The following is a 21,801-nucleotide window of genomic DNA, read 5'->3' on the forward strand; positions in this document are numbered from 1 at the left end:
GTGGCTAGAAAAAGAGGGAGAGATAGAAATGGAGCTGGAGAAAAAGAGAAGCATCAAAGCTCTGGGAAGGAAGCCAGGCCACTGCTGAGTCTGACACTTCCTCGACTGACGGACTCTTTGCAGTCAATGCTGTTTTGTTGCCTTGTCACGTAAAATGCAATGGTATGAGGGCGGAATCTCATTCTTGTTTTTGATTGATTTATTGTTTTCTTCCTCACCCACTCTCTCCTGCTCTCCTCCTCTCGCTGTTGCTGTGCTCTGAGACATTTTTCCTTGTCTGCAATATTCTCCACAACCCTCCAACATAAGAGGAAGAGATGTTGTGTGTCTGTGCTACCACACCTCTCTTCCTCTCTCCACCCCAAATCCGTCACATGACACTTGTTTACTTGAAAAAGATGAAGGCAATGATGAAAGCCAGTGTCTTTGTCTTAAAATTGGCCGTTAACAGCACCCCTCTCTCCCCTCCCCTCCCTCCCCTCCACCGTAACCAGGATTGTAACTGCTGCTTTCCAAAGTACTGCTGTCTTTGCACTTGTTGTTGATGCTTCTGGCTTGACAAGCGTTGCACTCTGATCTGACGCCACACAAGCTGTGAAGAGCAGTTCGGCTTTTAGATTTTAATGAAATCCTGTCTCACTGGCAGGGCCTCTTTTCAACAACTGTGTCACATGGAGGCACACTCCTTGACACATAGAGGTTTGACTCTTGGCACAGGGCTGAGTGGTTTGGGGCATTACTGTTATACTGGTATATTTTCATGGCCTCATCATATACTGAATGTATTAACGTATTTAAAAAATATTGAACTAACAATTTATAAAGATCTAAATAGTTCTCTTTTATCTTTAATATCACAATTATCTGAACATAAGCATGAATGTTAATGTTTATGTTCGATGAGTTCGAACATCTAGCATGAAACATTGGAATATTTTTTTTTTTTTAAATAATAAAAAATACAAATGCTTCTGAACATTAAACATCAAACATTAATTATGTAAGCTATTTTTTCCCATCAAAAGATATTCCAGGTGTTTCTCTCTCGCTCTCTCTCTCTCTCTCTCTCTCTCTCTCTAATCAAATGTTTCAAACAAAACATGTTTTCTTCAATTCGTTATAATTTTATTTTTTTATTTTTCCCAATGTTCTCAATATCACTTTAAATGCTGTTTGTCTGCTAGTTTGTGTAAATTATATATATGCAATCGAAATTAATTACTTCCCCAAGGGAAATGTTGACTTAAATATTCAAGAAGTAATTAGGAAAGACCTGTGGAGTCCTGGAAGAAGGTTATATAGACGTATGACACTAAACTGAAAATGAGTTATAGACCCATGGGTCCGCAGTACGTCTGGAGAAAGATGACAAAGTGATGACAAGAACGACACCATCCCCACAGTCAAGCATGGAGGTGGGTCAGTCTTGTTATGGGGGTGTTTTGCGGCTGCAGGAAATGGCTATCCTGACTATGTGACTGACACCATGGATTCTTTCAGGTATCAGGCCATTTTGGCATGAAAAATATGATGCCTTCAGTGTGTAAATTGAAGCTCGGTGATCACTGGACTTTCCAGCAAGACAATAACACCAAGGATACATCCAAGTTGTCCAAAACCTGGTTCAGGGATAGGTCGTGGAATGTCCTTAAATGGCCCTTTCAGTCCATCATTAAAATTCCATTGCAAACCTTTGTTGGGATTTCAAGGAAGCAGTGGCAGCATAGAAACCAAAGAATGTCAACGAGCTGGAAGCTTTTGCTCATGAGAAATGTGTAAAAATTCTAATAGAGAGGTGTTCGAAGCCTGAGAACACTTACCTGAAACATTTATTTGCTGTTATTAAGGATAAAGGATGCTCCACAAATGACTGACTTTGGGGGTTGAATATTTTTGACATGATATTTGTGGAGAGAAGTAGTTATTTTTTTATTTTAAAATTTGGGTAAACTGAACTCTTTGTTCTCAAAATCATTCAAATGTGTATTAAAAACTTACTTCGACTGTTTACTGAGGTTTTAGTTGATGTGTTTTAATTCACATCACCAGAATGTATTGCTGGCCAGGGGGGTTGAATAATTTGGATTGCAACTGTATACAAATATAGTCAGGACATAACTGATGTAAAACACAGCACCATCACTATTTGAAAAAAATTAATTTTTGATCAAATTTAGACAGGGTCCATTTTCAGCAGCCATCACTCCAACACCTTATCCTTGAGTAATCATGCTAAATTGCTAATTTGGTACTAGAAAATCACTTGCCATTATATCAAACACAGCTGAAAGCTATTTGGTTCATTAAATTAAGCTTAACATTGTCTTTGTGTTTGTTTTTGAGTTGCCACAGTATGAAATAGAATGGCATGTCTTAAGGTCAATATTAGGTAAAAATGGCAAAAAAAGAAACAGCTTTCTCTAGAAACTTGTCAGTCAATCATAGTTTTGAGTAAAGAAGGCTATACAATGTTTGAAATTGCCAAAAATCTGAAGATTTCATACAAAGGTGTACACTACAGTCTTCAAAGACAAAGGACAACTGGCTCTAACAAGGACAGAAAGAGATGTGGAAGGCCAGATGTACAACTAAACAAGAGGATAAGTACATCAGAGACTCTAGTTTGAGAAATAGACACCTCACATGTCCTCAGCTGACAGCTTCATTGAATTCTACCCGCTTAACACCAGTTTCATGTACAACAGTAAAGAGAAGTCTCAGGGGTGCAGGCCTTATGGGAAGAATTGCAAAGAAAAAGCCACTTTTGAAACAGAAAAAAAAAAACAAAAAGAAAAGGTTAGAGTGGGCAAAGAAACACAGACATTGGACAACAGATAATTGGAAAAGAGTGTTATGGATCTTAACCCCATTGAGCTTTTGTGGGATCAGCTAGACTGTAAGGTGCGTGAGAATTGCCCGACAAGTTTTGGGTGAAATGTCACCTGAGTATCTGGACAAACTGACAGCTAAAATGCCAAGGATCTGCAAAGGAGTCATTGCTGCACGTGGAATAATTTTTTATGAGAACTCTTTGAAGTAGTTTTAAATTGTTCTTCAAATTGTAATAGTAATTTTTCAAATTATTAATGTCCTGACTATACATTGTGATCAGTTGAATGCCACTTTGGTGAATAAAAGTACCAATTTCTTTCAATAAGATATATATATATATATATATATATATATATATATATATATATATATATATATAAAAACAAATTTCAAAATAACCACCTCAGAAAAAGTCAACCATTTCCTGTTAATTTCAAACACATCTGGCATTTTATTACATCTCAAGTATTCTATAAATAAACTAATATTTATTATGATTGGATGAGTCAATGCAAGCCAATTTTGAACATTTTTCATAACAAATCTATTCCCACCACTTAAGAAAAACAATGTGTTTAATAGAGGCCTTTAGCCCCTGCAACAGTTGGGCTTTTTTATCCCAAATACTATCCTTTCACTTATTGGACAGATATTGAAAAAAGTTTTGATTTAATGACCTTAAATAAAACTGAAAATAATAAATTTGTATTTTGTCTCAAAAGAAATGTTCATTTCAGGGATTTACATTAGGTACAAACATTTACATCATTTAAAAAATTAAAAAAAATAAAATAAATAAAAATAGATAAAATTGCCTCAAAATCAACCTTTAGACACCACACACAAAGATCTCATGGATCAGGAAAATGTTCCAGTGTATAGTGACCAGCAGGTGTTTAGGAAAGTGCTGCGGTAGAGAATGTGTTTTGGGAGAAATTGAAACCAATGGAGCCTTTTACCCCATAGAGCCTTTAGCCCTATTGTAACCTATATTTAGTTTAAGTGCTTGAGCTTGTCCAGAGCAGATTTCTAAAAGTCTGGTAAACCCTTTTATAGACATACTTGCTTTAATTATAATACACTTGCTTTAATTATAACACAAGCATGTTATCTTTAAAAGTTACTTTGCTGTTGTGCATGACAGGAATGACCCTTTTGTGTCCTTAGTTGTTCCTAGCTAAAGTATATCATGCCTGAATGCTGCAAGCTTGGACACAATAGTTGATATTATCATGTCTTGGATATAATTTAAGATTTTGAGTTAATCTCACATAATCATTTTGATTTCTGAATGTCAGGATGTGGTCATAAATATAAAGAGGGTTATTATGGCATTTTGTCGCCCACACATAGATTAATTCTAATAGTCTGCATCCTCCCTGATTTTGTTCTAATACATCATCCGCCATCATGCCAAAAGCATGCATGAGTTCATTTGATGTGTGTGATTCATTTTCATCACTGACCCTTAGCCTGTGTTTTAATGTGTTTGTGTTTTGCATTAATGCGAGTCAAGGTGGCTGACATGTTGCTCACATTTATACTGTAGCTCAACTGATAGAGAGTGTCCCTACCAATGGCAAATTCAAGGGTGCAATTCCCAAGAAACACATCCTGATTAGAAATGTATACTGAATACAGCATAAGTTGAATTGGATAAAAGTGTCTGGCAAATGTGTAAATTAATACGTAATACATATTAATACGTAATACGTTGTGCTAACACCCTAAAATGGCCATTAGGAAAAATAACTGTGGCGGTACCATGGTTCACGTGGCAATTACATGGTACTTTGATATATAATGGTAAATGTGTGATTACTAAATTCATATGTTTTTTAGATTGCACTGTATGGCACTTCAAAGAATGCCATGGTATTACCATGATACTACATAAAACATGGTCATGCCATGTTTTTATTTTTTTACTTAAATGATGCAGCTCTAAAAATAACCACTCTCTCCACTCATGATTCACTCTGAAAGTCCAGTAACATTTGCAAAAAACAAAAACAATAAACAAAACAAACAAAAAAAAAAACAGTTGAAATATCCATAAACTTTTAAATTTAGACGCCCACTTCCATGCAGGGTGTCCTTGATTTTGCCTCAGCAGAACGTGTTCCTGAATCAACATCTTTTATTATTCCCGAAATAGCATTACTTTCAAAGAAACAATGTCCCAACCCTTAATCCTAACCCAAAACATTAACGACCCTTGCAATCCAGGAACATGTTTAACTTTGCAAAATCATGGTAAGCCTCCTGGCACCCTTTATTTGCACAAAACTGCTCTTAGAGAAACAGCCCTTACCTTTCCGACATATTGCTTTCCATTTCCTGTCCATTCCTCTAAGAGAAAGAAACTATTCCACATCCATCCTCGTTTAGTGCGGTGTAGTGTCTGTCCATCCCGATCTGATTTGCTAATTCCAGGCACCGGACGGATCAGTGCACTGCTGCAGCCCAGCAAGCAGAACAGCAGGAGGAAAGTAAGTTGATTGATTATCATTGTATACAATCACTCCTGAAGAGTCCTTGATAAGGAATCAATTAAGGAACAGAGCTCTGAGCTGAAGATAATGCTGAATGGTGGGACAGACGAAATGGGACATCTTATCCTTAATTTCCTACAATTCTGTCCTCTTTGGGCCTGTAATGGACAGAATAATCATTAGGAAACTATTTGAATGCAAGATCTGTTGAAAGCTACATAAAAAAAAAAAAAAAAGTCTAAATGTCTCTGTGTAAAGTGGCATAGATTAGAACACTCTGGAAACAACTCTGAAAACTTATGTTAGATGACTCGTGTTGGCTTATTGTAAAAAAAAACAGTTGTTAATACTGAATGATTGGCATGCACATTATTAAAGCCAAGCGCACACCCCCTGTAAACATTTAAAGACTTTTCATGTTGTTCATTTGCACTTTATACAACTAATCGCAGACTGTGTGTCAATTACAAGATCACCCCAGAAGTTCCGCTCTCACACAAACCCACACATATTCAGTAGCAATGCGAGAATTGTTTCTTGACAATATGTGAACAAACAACATGGAGAATGGGCATGTGGTTGTTTTTGCACTGATTTTCACCATAACGAGCAGGGAAATATGGATGAGACAGCAATTGGGGAGACATGGGCAGCAGTTTGATGGGGGTTTTGTTGGCTTCCACTTCTCACTGATTCACCCTACTTTTGCACTCTCAAATTTTCATTGGCTGTTTCACATGTCTGCGCCCTTTCTTTTCAGAAACAATGCACACACCTTGATAGTTTCAAATTAGTCGTATTATGTCGAAAATTATGTCATTATTTACTCAACCTCATGATATCCCAGGTGTGCAAGACTTTCTTTTTTCACATATGAAGAAAAATATCTCAGTAGGTCCTTAAAATGCAAGTGAATGGTGATCCGATTTTTTAAGCTCCAAAAATCACAGACAGCATAAACGTCATCCATACGCCTCCAGCTGTTAAATTAATTTTAATTTTCTAGTTTTCTAAAGCAACACAATACATTTTGGTGTGAAAAAGCTACATATTTAAGTACTTTTTTTAAATCTAAATCATGCTTCCGTTCTGCAGTGGTATGCGTGTATGACCTAATCACACTGGCATTTGAAACACGCGAGAACTGAGGTAAGTGCGTCACAGCTGGAAGAGCAGTGCTGTTTACAAGTGAGAAGGAGGAACGCTGTACAGTAGCTTGGTTGATTTCTTTACTCACAATGGTGTATTTGTGTGCTTATCCTGGGTGTCTCAACTGAGTGGAGAACTTGAGATTACATCTGCATCGTGGCACTGGAATACTTCACATGAGAGACCACTTGGACTCCCCCTCTCGTGAAGCTTACTGGAAGAAATTATTTAGGGTTAAAAAGTACTAAATACTGATTTTTATTTTTTTTTTTGCACCAAAAGCAATCGTATCGCTTTACAAGACATTAATTTAATTGCTGGAGTCATTTCGATGACATTTATGATGACTGTCTGTGATTTTTGAGCTTCAAAAGTCTGATCACCATCCACTTGCATTTTAAGGACCTACTGAGCTAAGATATTTTTCAAATTTTCTTCAAATGTGTTCTGGTGGAGTAAATAATGAGAGAATTTGTATTTCCCTTAAGGGAATATATTTTTTAATGATAACTTTAAAACCTTTAAAAACAGACCTACTGGAAGCTCAGAGTTTGTTCATCAGTAGTATATGCTTCTGTTGAAGCCACCAGTCCACATTTCTCATCTTCATTTAAGAAAATAAAAATAAAAATCATATACACAGAAAAAAAAAAAAAAAGATTTACGCATTTCAATTTTATAACAATATTCCATTAAATTAAATTGAGTATTATTTTATACAAATAATAATAATAATTTAAGTTTTATTAAATGTTAAATTATAATATGTAAATATTATAATTATAATATGTAAATTTTTTCATATAATATTCGCCTTTTATTTGCCAATGTGTGAACGGCTTGTAACGCAACTTAAAAAATGAGCCCTTCCCGGACTTTCTAGGTTGCCTATTAAAGCCTGTAGACTGATTTTCATGCGGAGGGAGCGGGTCGCTTTTGCCTGGAAAATCCAAAGGATGTGACTTTTATGCACGCTCCCGAGAGCCTTTTCTCAGACAGTAGCTTCTCTTCCACTATTCAACAGCATCAACAAACAGTCTGCAACACTAGATAACGTTATCTTAGAGATGGAATCCAGCAAATGTCCAGCTCCCAGCACAAAACCGACTCCTACACAAACTCTGAGTAAGCCAAAAAAAAAATATATATATATAAATATATAAATAAATAAAAACATTTATCTACTGAATCCCGTCTTGCTAAGCGGGAACGAGATCGTGGTCGAGCGAAAACTAGAGTGAACATCGGCAGGACATTTGATTCCTGGAGGGACCTTCGTTCGGTTTTGGGGATTAAAACCGACCCTGAATTGGCGTTCTTCTTATTGGACAGGTAAGCTTACATAACTGCAAATCATGTGAAATATAGTGCCATAAGGATTGATCTGTGTAATTTTAGCTAACTTGATCTTGCCTGCTAATGCTGACGAATTGCAAGCTACCTTGCTTCATAACTTTCAAATAATTTCAACGATCTTCTCTTTATACTAAAAGTCAGGTTAATGTCAATGTTAATCTGTAATTATTCAGCAAGGTAAACTACAATAACACATGAAATGAATGCTAGACAATGTTCATGATAATGCAAAAAGCTCCATTCATTAGTTTAACGTAACTTGGTTATACAAAAAATATATATACATTCTATTTTTATAAAACAATAGCGCATCGATATATCAAAATGACAGTTGTGATGGAATCACATCAATACTGAATTGTGTCAACATATTTATGATGTACAGTCTATTTTATAAACAGCTACTGTCATCATCTACCAAATTTAGCTAACGGCTATTGATAAAGCTGGCTAGCTAGCTAAAGCCTACATAGGCTATTGTATAAATGCAGTCAATGTATCATGTAAAGAAAAGTGATTACTTCAAACTACAGTCTCGCATAGTCAGACCTATATCCACATTTTGTTTTAGGCCTGTTCCAGCACTGGAGAATCAAATATAATATGCAGTCTCAAAGTTTGTAGTAAAACAATCATAACTGTGTCATTTTAATTATGCTACCTCATCTGTCAGCATGATGTCGGTGAATCACGTTCAGCCTCTTTGTACATTTCGTAATTGTTTTGGTCGAAGCTCGCTCACATCCCTATGGAGTGTGTGCGTGAGCACGAGCAACAGGTAGCTGGCTGCAGTTCATTTAATGGCCACAGGTGTCATTAATAACAAGGGTTTCTGACCTTTAATTACATTTTGTTCAATATTACACAATTTCATTTTATGGAATTTTGTTCTTAAATTAAAATGTGTATATCTTAAAAATAGGCTAGGCTAAATATTATTTGAGTGGAATTTCTGGTGAAGAAATACACTACCATGAATCCTGAAGGGAATCCACCAATCAGAACAGCAGCCCACAAAGTGTGTAATATGAGCCAGGCAGCGACCATCAACTTCCATGATGGACTGTTAACTGAATATTTTGTAGTAAAATTAAAATATATTGTTTCTGTAATTATAACCAGCAACCTTAAATCAATAGTTGTATTTTTTTTTTTTTCATCATTTTTTCCATAATTTGATTACTTCATTTGTAGTGCTTCATGGGATTTTACAGTAGTTCTTTCAATCATTTATGACGTTAAGTACACAGTTTTGTACCTTTGTCTTTTATGTCTGATTTTCAAAAATTTTTATTTTTTTATTTATTTATTTTTTTTGCATTTTTGCTTCAAATCACAGTTTGTAATGTTGTGATTCACCTTGGAGCTTGTTGGATTTGTTCATGGCTTAGAACTGATTTATGAAGGATTTCATGAAATTCCAATAGAAAAAAAAAATATAATAATAATGGAAAAAATTGCATAACCAAGATGGCTAAAAAAATCAATAAAAATAAATAAAAAATGAATGGACACTGTTGCTCTCTTTAGCATCCGTGATGGGTATGCACAACAAGCTGGTTACGATTTGGAGCTTTTTGTCACAGACTAATCGCAGACTAATGGTAACAAGCTTTAGTCTTGTAGTGTGCACTTCACTTTAAGCAGAAATATGTCATTATTTTGGTGTTAAAATACTTTCTCCTATCCCAGATATCTATATAGTGACAACTATAAGAAATCCATTTGTAGATTTTTTTTAGCTGAAAATTGTAAACACTGGCTCTGTGGCTCTATCAAAAACATTGATCATCCCCACTTGCCCAACACAGCATTGTTGGCTGAACAAAGGCATGAGTTTGGGGTGGGATTATCTGTTTATCCGATGAATGGCAGATGGAGTGAATGCTGAGGAAACCTTTTTGAAAACAATCATTACTTTAGCTGTTCTGTTTGGAAATGCTAGTGGCGTGATTACATACTTCAGCTTTAAGTGAATAGCTAAAAATTTGCACCTACCCACATGGTGGTCTCTAATTGATGAACTTTATTGGCCTGAACATCTTTAAACATTTACTTTTCTTGCTCTGCGTACATCTAGTTTTGTGGTTATCCCAAGGGATCCCACAACACAAGCTCTGAAAGAGTCAATATCAAACTCAATGTGCACAAAATCCTGATTACTTACACCACCATGGCTCACACTAGCCCAAATGAAGCAAAGGCAATGGCTCACTGAAGCAGACTCTCCTAAAGGACTAGTTCTGATAGGTAATTTGGAGTATGTATGCATAATTTATTGGATTTTGGAAGTTAATCCTAATAAATCTTTCCTCCCTCATTTGACGAGAACCCATTTTCCAGGAAGGCCAAGAAGCCAGGTTACCTTGACAGACATTCATTACGCCTCACATCTTTAGAGGTCTCACGAGCAAATGAGGAGCAGATTCATAATGTTCTGGTGTTTTTGTTTAACAATCTGAATCAAAGAAAAGAAAGGAAATGGGAGGCTAAGGAAATGAGAAAAAGAAAGAAATAAAATGCACAGTGTGAGTTGGACCATCTTGAGCGAACAAAGCAATTCCTCTCTTTGTCTTTGAGCAAATTAGGGTTTTGGTTCTATTTGATGTGACTGAAGTTATGCATGTAAATTAACATTATCTTGTGAATACGAATCAAATAATTTACTTAATGAGATATGAATGAAGTTAGGAATTATTCACTTGGCAACGTTTGAAAGTGTGCAGACTACTGTAATTTGTAGAATCACTGTCTCCACTAATGCGTGTAATGAATTCTGTCAGACCCAACAGAGGAGGCCTTTTGTGGCCTAATCTTGCAGTTAGATGTACATTTTGATGGCGGTCAGGGTTAGCGGATAGGGGAGAACTTTGACATTCAGAAGGTCTGCAGAGGTCTTCATGAATTTTTATTTTTTATGAAACCAAGCAAAGATTTTCTCTTTCAGTATGAATCACACACTGGCATGAATTGAGACTGCTGTAATGTTCCAAAACCTAGTGAGTTGCCTACTGAGGCAGCATATTAAAGAAACATAGACGCACTTCTGACATGGAAGGCTGCTATACAAGGTAGGCATCATAAAGAAATGTCCAAACCTGTATAGCTTGCTTTCTTCCATGGAACACAGAAGGAGATGTTTGAACACCCTCAGTCAGCATTCACTTTCATTGTATGAAAAAAAAAAAAAAAAAAAAAATACATTTTGCCTAACTTCCGCTAACAATTTAACAATAGGATTGCATTCATTAACATCAGTTAACTACATAAGTTATAAGGAACAGACAATGGATTTTCTTTTTTTTTTTCTTCTTTTCTTTTTTTCTTTTTTTAGCACTTATTCATCTTGGTTAATGTTCATTACAGCAAATACTATTTATTTCATTTTATTTAAAAAAAAAAAAAAAAAAAGTTGTATAACTTTAGTTATTGCATTATGGACTAGCATGAACATTTTTTGTAGTGTGTGAAAAAACAGCGAGGCAGCTGACTAGGTTTTTAAACAGAGTTTGTCTATGCCTGTGTACTGGAAGTGCAGCCCACATTTTGGTTTAAACTAAGGGTTAAACAGCCTTTGTGATATTCTGACCATACAGAAGCATGTAATCAACAGCTTGCATTTAAAAATCAGCTCAACTCTCTGCAGTGACCTTGACGGAAAGGTCCAGATAAATATCCATCTGTCGGTGCCATGGAGTTGATTGATTTAATGCTTTCTATTAAACTTTCTGCATTCACAGCCTTTCCTCAAGGGTGAGCAGGGGCAAAGGCAAAATAAAATTTGTAGCCATGCATGTATATTACACACTCTTTTAAATCTGGCTGAGATGTGCTAAATGATGTGTAGTTGCAATTGTAGTCGCTTACTCATTTGAGAATCAGTTTTGCCATTGGTGTTTTTTTCCATTTTTATTTTTGTTATTTTTCATAAAATTCCTTAGGCAAAATAAAAATGGCCAAAAATTAGACAATTGTTAACATACAGCAAGATTATAGAGCTATGCAATTAATGTGGATAGCATAGCTCAGATTCATTGGTAGACTTTTGATAGTGGACTGAGCGAATCGGAGCGCACTTTGAGCCATTGTTGCAATCTCTTCTGAAACTCCAGCAATAATGTTATATTAGATTACTAAGGGGTCATCCAGTTTCAACTCAACACTACATGATCACACAGGTAGTCTGCATGTTGTTTCAGAGAGTTCTGGTACCCTCTGGTACGCCACATTATGCCAGCTCACGAGAAGCGTCTTGTCCTATCAGACATTTTTGTATCAGTTCCAGTGTAAAACCAGGAAGTACATTAAAACCAGGAAGTAATTGCAATTGCATAATCAGTGATGAGCATGATACAGAGGTTGCATTTTTCCCTCTAACATTACATTTTTACTTCATTGATGGTTAGGTTTATGTTTGGGGTTTGAGAAGGGGGGTACAGTTTATAAGATATTCTTTCATCTACATTGTTTTACAGCCTGTACAGCTGAAAACATCTCTCTTTACAACTCGTTTTTGATGCCCCTCCATGGACACTTCACCTGAAAAAATAAGCTTGCATGTGCCCATATGCCTAACAACATAGCCAATAAGTGCCCAGCACAGATGGGAACTCCTTCAATACTGTTTAAAAAGCATCTCAGGGTGATACCTCAAGAAGTTGGTTGAGAAAATGTCAAGAGTACATGTCTGCAAATTCTAGGCAAAGGGTGACTACTTTGAAGATGCTAAAATATAACACAGTTTTGATTTATTTTGGATTTTGTTTAGTCACAACATTATTCCCATAGTTCCATGTATGTATTACATAGTTTTGATGACTTTACTATTATTCTAAAATGTAGAAAAAAAAAAAAAAGAATTATAATAAAGAATAAGTGTTTCAAAACTTTTGACCGTTAGTGTGTATATATATATATATATATATATTAGGGGTGTAACGGTTCTCGGTAAAAAAAAAAAATTAAAATTTAAAAATTAAAAATTAAAAAAATTGCCACCCATGGTTCGGGAAGCATTGGCACCGCGGTCGGTTCACCTCAAGTTTAATGACGCATCTGTAGCATAAGTTTTGGTCAAGAAAACAAAGCCTCAAACAGACAGGCATAGTTACAACCTTCGCTACTGCACTTAAATGGATCTGAAGATGGATACGCTCCGCCTGTGTTTCACTGTATAGTATATATATATATATATATATATATATATATATATATATATATATATATATATATATATATATATATAGGACTGCAACTAATGATTATTTTTATAATCGATTAATCTAACGATTATTAGAAAGATTATTCAACTATTCGCCGATTATTGCAATGGTTAATCATTAGCTCTTTACCGATTATTCAGCTTGTGCCCCGACTTAAAAGGTTGTATTAAACATGCTTACTAATAATAGAGGACAAAATCATCTTTTAAAAATCAAGTGTATCAAGTGTTTTTTTTTTTTTTTTTTTTTTTTTGTCTTATTTTCCATTTAAAATTGTCTAAATATCCTTAAAATAAGATACATTTACTTGAGAAGCAACAAATAAGATATTTAGACTTGCTTTAAAAGAAAGTATTTTAAATATAAGTGTATTTTTTCACTTGGTTATACTTCTACTAGTGCAGTAAAGACAAAATATACTTATATTCAAGATATATTCTCTAAAAGCAAGTCTAAATATCTTATATGCTACTTCTCAGGTGAATGCATATATTTTTTTTTAATAGATATTTTAAAATATTTGTATTTTTAACATTATATTCAACATTCTCAGATATTTTATTTTTTTCTGCAGTATAGCTGCTAAAGAAAATATATGTTGTTTTAAAGGAGTTTTAGATATTTATATGGAAAACAAGCCAAAACAAAAACAATGTATAAAGCAGTGTATAATGGGGCGAAGACTACCTTCTCTCACCTTTCTGTTCACTTCAATCCATCTTTAACTCACAAAAAACAAACTCTCTTTTCTTAATAAAGCTGTGTATTGCCAATTGTCTTCACAATAAGAAATGCACAGTGACATATATTATGATTCAATAAGTCGCGAGCCATCACGTTATGATCTAGCTGCATTTAGCGTGCGTACACAAGGAATGAGCGTCCCCACGACAGAGTGTGCATCAGCCGGGAGCAGTTTCAATCTCTCCCCCTTAGATCGGGACATCCGTGCAACTCATAGAAGAGGTGCTTATCGCACAGAGAAATGCCAGTTTCGGAGTTTGTAGTTATTTACATGATCTGCTTCTGGATTATTTGAACGTTAATAAAGCTATAACGCATTAAATATAACTGCATTTAAGATGTAATGCTTTAAAGACGCTCGACACTCAAGTTCTGCTTAAGTGGAGCAGCAGCTCCAGCTCCACTTATTCCACAATGAGAGTGCTTCTGTATTTACTATTTTGTATTTTTGCATTAGAATTTCCTCATACTTTGCGATCTATATCACCTGAAGCTGTTTGGAAAGTTTAGAGTGCATCTGGACTTTGAGCTGTGTAATTCTTCCTCTCCTCAGTCAGGCGTGAACTAAAGTGCTGCTCTCGCATGTCATCATTAGAGTTTAATGTGATCATGTTACGTTAAATGAGATCAAACGACTATTCGACAATGCAAATTTTTGTAGACAATTTTTTTTATTGTCGACATTGTCGATAACGTCGACTAATCGTTTCAGCCCTAATATATATACACCAATCAGCCACAACATTAAAACCACCTGCCTAATATTGTGTAGGTCCCCCTTATTCCACCAAAACAGCACCAACCTGCATCTCAGAATACCACTGACATGCTATTCTTCTCACCACAATTGTACAGAGTGGTTACCATATCTCAGTTACCATAGACTTTGTCAGTTCGAACCAGTCTGGACATTTACTGTTGACCTCTCTCATTACCAAGGCATTTTCATCTGCAGAACTGCCGCTCAATGGAAGTTTTTTTTTTTTGTTTTTTTGGCACCATTCTGAGTAAATTCTAGAGACTGTTGTGTGTGAAAATCCCAGGAGATTAGCAGTTACAGAAATACTGTGACCCATATATGCCTGATTTTATGTACTGTACTGCGGCCACATGATTGGATGATTAGATAATCGCATGGATGATTGTTGGTGCCAGACGGGCTAGTTTGAGTATTTCTGTAACTGCTGATCTCCTGGGATTTTCATACTACGAATGGTGTCAAAAACATAAAACATCCAGTGAGTGGCAGTTCTGTGGATGGAAACGTCTTGTTGATGAGAGAGGTTAACACAGAATGGCCAGACTGGTTTGAACTGACAAAGTTTACGGTAACTCGGATAACAGCTCTGTACAATTGTGGTGAGAAGAATAGCATCTCAGAATTCTATTCTGAGATGCGGGTTGTTGCTGTTTTGGCGGCACGGGGAGGACCTACATAATATTAGGCAGGTGGTTTTAATGTTGTGGCTGATCAGTGTATATACTGTGTGTGTATATATTATATATATATATATATATATACTGTGTATAGAGGCTCTTAACTTTTGATTGCAGACTTTAGTATATTGAGCATAGTTTGAAACATTGTAGACATCTCCACAAGTGAGATTACTTTGTTGTTTGTTGAAACTCAAAAAATATAGGAATAGTTGTTTACCCAAAAATCAAAATTCTGTCATAATTTGGACAGAATTATATTCTAACTTGTGAGATCTGATAAAAACAAGTGGAGACATTTTGAAGAATGTTGATACTGCTATTTCTCATATAATGAAAGTGAATGGTGCCTGAACCTGCCAGTCACTAACTTTCTGACTAGCATCTCCTTTTGTGTTCCACAGAGTTTGTAACAACAACGCTTACGTAAATGACAGTTTTTTTTTTTTTTTTTTTTTTTTTTTTTTTTTTTTAGGTGAACTATCCCTTTAAGCAAATAAACATTCTTATCCATGCTTACGTTTACTGCACACACTTTCAAAGCTTGCTGAAGTCTGCTCAAATGATTTGCAGGTTCCAATTGTGCACGAGTACTGTTTAAGAATTGGCTTTCTCCTCCTCGGGGTGCTTTTGTTTTCATTAGACACGGAAAGCTGAGTTACCAAATCACACGCGGTACACGATTTTTGCAAGTTTACACACCATAATAATGGAGTGCGAGGCACTGTGTATATCCAGCTCTGCCAGGGAGATGTTAACACCGCAGTGGTGAAAAGATGTGGCTTGTGAAAAGGCCCAGAAAGGAGATTGTGTTTCTATGTGACGACAGTGGGACTCGCAGGGTGTCCGCAAACCAGAAATGTCTTTTTTTTTTTTTTTTTTTTTTTACTGTTATCACCCACACTCTCAGTTTAGCCCTTCCATGGCAATGTCAAGAACGTTCTAGAAAGAACTGCCAAAATCGTGCAAGGCAATTTATGCGTGGATATTCTCATGATTGCATTTTCTAATTAACATTCAGGGCTGTCCTTGAGTTTTAATAGCATTCTGGATATTAATCTTTGATACGGCATGCCTATTAAGCATTAGGCCAGCGTATCTTTTTTTATTTTTAAATGCCTGTTCAAAAAAGAAAAAAAAGAAAAAAAAAAAACACTTGCCAGATGTTTAGGACTGTCACTTAATTATCTAATTTTGATTAGTGCATTAAAAATGTGTTTATGTGTATGGCAGGATCTGTAATACTGCAAGGGGAGGGAAGGAAAATGAGAGGGAGTCGAGCAAGGAGGGAACTCACTTGTCCTATTAAGGGCATCTAATTAGTGTGTATATGTGAATCTAGGCGTATGTGGACATGTTAGTCAAGGGATAATGAGGTAATGCTATGTAAGTATGAATTAACTGGCACAGAGCAGGGTATGTTGTTCTATGGAAAAACTCAGCATGGCTGACCTCTTGATACGCATAACACCTCTAGATGTGGACGGATGACCAAACTAAGAGGATTTCTGTAGTGTACAGTCCTGATTGACAGTGATATACTGCCTAAGTCTACAAGATCAGACTGGTACACATACAGACACTTACACACACCACACACAGACTTACGATTGTCTTGTCTATGTAATTGCCGCAGTCCTGTCTGCGAGGTACTGCTATATTTCTCCCGAGGTTTATAAAAGCAGTCTGGGGCAGCGTTGTCTTTAGGGAATACATCTGCCAGGGTTCAACACGGCCTCATTCACTCATGCTATCTGGCTCCAAACACTCCTCTCTTTCTCCCCAGTATATTCCCCCTAAGACCAAATCAGACACGGATCATTTAGGGAATCTGGGCTATTTCTGTCCACACCTGACTGTGTTCTGATGGATGTCTGGAGCCATATGTGGGGTACAGCGACTCGTGTCTGTGCATCCATTTTACTCATTATTTCAGGAGGAAAGTTTTTCCTTCCCTCTGTTTTAAATGACCTTGAGATACTGAGACTGCAAGTGTTAAAGAATGGAGACTTCATTCATAAGATCTATGGGGGAATCATGGGCGGCGCAAAGGGTGGGCTTCCGGGGCTTAAGCCCCGAATTAATTGTATCACTATTTTTTACATGCCTGGTTGTTTTTTGTCACACATTAAATCATTCAGAACTGCAGTTTTGCTCTATAAATCAGACGTAGTCTTGCGAGCCAGATTTTGAACTATTTTGCATTAAGTCTGGTTTATTTTTTTATTTTTATTTTTTTTCATTCATCCTGCCAGAAAGTTATAAGTAGTTTAAATTATGGTGCATCCTACATTGCCTTTGGTCCATTCAGATGCACAATGTATCAAATATTTCAGAGACATAACTAATTTTAAGTCACACTCCTGGCCATTTGCAGTCTTTGCTAAACATTTTAGGACACAATGGCATGAATGTTTCAAACTTTGGCAAATCCAACAATTTTCTCGAAAACACTCGTTTTAACAACTTTAGTTCCAAAACATATACACCTCTTATCCACACTTGAACAGCATTTTTCTCCACCAAAAGATTTGGAAATGCTCCCTATTACCGCATACTATCGAAAACAATTACAGTATGTTAGGAAACTTAAAACTGACTTTTTGGGGCCTGGGTAGCTCAGTGGTAAAAGACGCTGGCTACCGCCCCTGGAGTTCGCTAGTTCGAATCCCAGGGCGTGCTGAGTGACTCCAGCCAGGTCTCCTAAGCAACCAAATTGGCCCGGTTGCTAGGGAGGGTAGAGTCACATGGGGTAACCTCCTTGTGGTTGCTATAATGTGATTCATTCTCGGTGGGGCGCGTTGAGCGCGGATGCCGCGGTGGATGGCGTGAAGCCTCCACACATGCTGTGTCTCCATGGCAACGTGCTCAACAAGCCACATGATAAGATGCACGGGTTGACGATCTCAGACGCAGAGGCAACTGGGATTCATCCTTCGCCACCCAGATTGAGGCAAATCACTACGTGACCACGAGGACTTAAAAGCCCACTGGGAATTGGGCATTCCAAATTGGGTGAAAAAGGGAAAAAAATAAATTAAAAAAAACCAAAACAAAAACTGACTTTTCAAACAAAATCAAATTAGTATTATTTTAGTTTTTGTACCAGTAATATTTAAAGATTTACTTCACAAAAACCCAAACAGATGTAACATTTCAGCATTTATCATTGATCAGAAGACAATAAATGGAGAATAAAATTAATAAATAAAATAATTTTAATCAATGACTAAATTGGTGAAGTAAATGCAGGAATCATATATGTGATTTTTAGCTACTTGGAATTTATTTAAGCTTGCATGGTATGCATCATCCAAATAAATAAAGGAAATTGCTAATAACCAATGAGCCTCCCCTGGGGAAACTTCAGTACTGGAAACAGGAGGAACAAAAGACGTGTACCTTGGCATCACATACACTTCATAATATAAAGACTGCATTCAGTTTGAAAGATTGAAATATTGCTCAGAGCTTGTCTGATGTCTGACAACGGAAGCTGCCTCCTGGTCCGTCCAGATTACTCACAAGGCATCTAACTCTTTGGCACGGTCAGATAAGGTTGGATATACAGTTTTTAAGATGTACTATGACAGACTCCATCCTTCACTTGATAATTTTAAATATGTGGCTTTTGTCAGTAGAATGTATGTAAGTGTGTGTGTGTGTGTGTGTGCGTGTGTGTGTGGGGGCAGGTTTAAATGTTTTTTTAAAGGGTATTATGCTATAAATGTGGTTTATGAGGACATTTCCAGTGTCTCCATAATTTAAATTGCTTTAAAAAAACAAACTAAATGATATTTTATTGAAAATGTAAAAATGCAGAAAGGTTTCTGTGAGGGTTAGGTTTAGGGGTAGGGTTAGGGGATAGAATCTACAGTTTGTACAGTATGAAAATCATTATGTCTATGAAGAATCCTTATAATGGTAGCTGCACCAACATATGTTTGTGTGTGTGTGTGTGGGGGGGGGGGGGGGGGGGGCAGGTTTAAGTGGTTTACGAGGACTTTTTTTAGGTTACAAACTGGTAATTACAAGGGTATTATGCTATAAATGTGGTTTATGAGGACATTTCTAGTGTCCCCATAATATAAATCGCTTAAAAAACCATACTAAACGAAGTTTTATTGAAAATGTAAAAATGCAGAACATTTTTGTGAGGGTTAGGTTTAGGGGTAGGGTTAGGGTTAGGGGATAGAATCTATAGTTCGTACAGTATAAAAATAATTATGTCTATGGAGAGTCCTCATAATGATAGCTGCACCAACATGTGTGTGTGTGTGTGTGTGTGTGTGTGTGTGTGTGTGTGTGTGTGTGTGTGTGTGTGTGTGTGTGAAATTAACATCATGCAGATTTAAAATGGTATCAACCATAATAAAGACTGGGCTTCATTGCTGCTTAGCATTGCATTTTGTGCCACTTGGTGGAGCTAACTCACTCTCTCTCAGACAACACAGCAAAAGTTCATTGCTTCTCTCTCTATCACAGTCTGTTTCTCTGGTGAGTTATCCTCATGTGCTTTCAGTCTGAAACAATGGTGAATAGATGTTAATGATTTTTCTCTTAGAGACATGATCCAGGAAGTGGGTTTTGAATGGCTGTAATCTTTCAGATTCAAACCATTGTCAATTTTATATTTTATAAATGAATGCAGGACAGAATTATTTTTGAAATATGCAGATTCTAAAATCAAGTAAGTCAATTATTATTTATTATTTAAAAATTATTGTTTAGAGGCTGTTCTTATATATCTCAGGGGATGTAATGGTGTACAAGTATCAAGTATCAACTTTGTTTCATGGTTTATTTATTTATTTATTTATTTTTCATACAAATCCAAAGTGAAAATAATAGACAATTGTTGGCAAAACATAAGAGTATACAGCTCAGATTAATGTGTTTAGCATAGCTCAGATAATTTGCTCTGCATGTTTGAGTTCACAGTGAAATCTTTTTTGGCTCTTTGGCAAATCTGAGCACAGTTTGAAACATTTTTGAGATCTTTGCTGAAACTCCAATGGAGATATGTCTGAAAAGCAAACGTCCCCATTTGTTCTCCATGTGATCATCTAGAACAACATTTTTGATTTGTGTTTCTTTGCGGTTGTCTTGTCAGAAATTTCAAGCTTTTAGGAATCTTGTGGAGTATAAAACAGACAAAAAGAGTTAACTGTTTGTGAAGACTATACATTTCTATTTAGACATTTGTCTACAGTGTGATGCAAATGTTTGTATTATCAATGACAGATCCTCTGTTCACTGGGTTTTGTGTGTTTCCAAGTGAATTGTTTTGCAGTGAAAGAGATGTTATTACTGACGCTGATTTAGAACAGGCCATTACACCCTAAAGAAATGCACACACACACACACACACACACACACACACACACACACACACACACACACACACACACACACACACACATCTTTTATCATCAGACTGAGCCAGACTGTAAAATAGCTGCCAAATGACACACAGGTCAAGGAAATAATCTGCTTATCAGAATCACGCCAAAGCATTTGTTTAATTGGAGAAGTCATATCCGAATGACTTTCACAAAAAAAAAAAAAAAAAAAAAAAGAGAAATGCTGCCAGCCCCTGTGAAGTTCAATGGACACATCTTTTGCAGGTGAAAATTTGAATCCTAAATTTTATCACACTTCTGTTACCAGAGCATTCTTAAATGCATTTACAACTAGATTGTTATTATTATTTTTTATTTTTTTTTATTTTATCATAGACAACAATTATTTTCTATTATAAGTTAAACAACAGACCCAATAACTTTGCTTCAGTTCATATTGCCGAGAAGAATATTAAACAACACATCTATGAATCTGACCAGTGAAGACTTCTCACACGTGTAACATTGACTTCCTATGTCTAGATTGAATTCATCAGCACCATAAGACAGCTAGGAATTCCTTCCAATTCATGTCAATCTATCTAAAATAAATTCACTTTGCTGAACTGTTCTCAATAAAGCCTTTACAGGAGCTCCTTGACCATGGATATGTTAAACAGACTTTCACAAAAGAAACTAAACAATCTTCTGGTTTAGACATATTGAGAGCCTCTATCTTCATGCACATGCTAAAGAAACTAATGAGCCATCTACTCACACTTTGTTTTTTGCAGGTTTGACGTGTCTTTATCAGTTGCTTTAAATCCGCACACTTTAATCAAATATTTCCCCCAGTGTAAAATGATCTCAACGGCAACCGCTCTGCAGGGCACATACGTCTTAATGATAACCTTTAGATGCAGCGAGCATGAGAGAAATTAAGTACATGACTGTTCTCTTTCCGGACTGTCCTCATCCGTCTGAGAATGAGTTGGGGACCGCGAGAGCGCGAGAGCAACCGAGCCAAAGAGGGAGGGACAGAGAGAGAGAGAGAGAGAGAGAGAGAGATTTACCTTGGTTTTCTATACTCCATTGTTTTCTTGTGTGTTTTCGGGCACAGTTAAATATCTCCTTAGTATAAGCTCCACGCTTATCACATTCCCTCTCAGCTTTCACTGTAAGACTGAACAATGTCCTGGGGCTTACTGTGTCTATCTGTGTGTG

General features: G+C 36.3%; 1 protein-coding gene across 1 annotated transcript in view; it reads right to left on the reverse strand.

The window, feature by feature from the left end:
- LOC127427321 (cadherin-10-like) overlaps positions 1-21,535 on the reverse strand; it is a 99,693-nt gene extending 78,158 nt beyond the window's left edge. Inside the window, exons 1-2 of the mRNA XM_051674870.1 lie at positions 21,356-21,535; positions 5,147-5,485 (exon numbers count right to left, since the gene is read on the reverse strand). Of these exons, the coding sequence (XP_051530830.1) occupies positions 5,147-5,344 (198 nt within the window). The 5' untranslated portion in view covers positions 5,345-5,485; positions 21,356-21,535. The remainder of the gene's footprint in view (positions 1-5,146; positions 5,486-21,355) is intronic.
- Between the last annotated feature and the right edge of the window lie 266 nt (positions 21,536-21,801).

This window comes from Myxocyprinus asiaticus, chromosome 36, assembly GCF_019703515.2.
Source record: "Myxocyprinus asiaticus isolate MX2 ecotype Aquarium Trade chromosome 36, UBuf_Myxa_2, whole genome shotgun sequence".
Lineage (NCBI taxonomy): Eukaryota > Metazoa > Chordata > Actinopteri > Cypriniformes > Catostomidae > Myxocyprinus > Myxocyprinus asiaticus.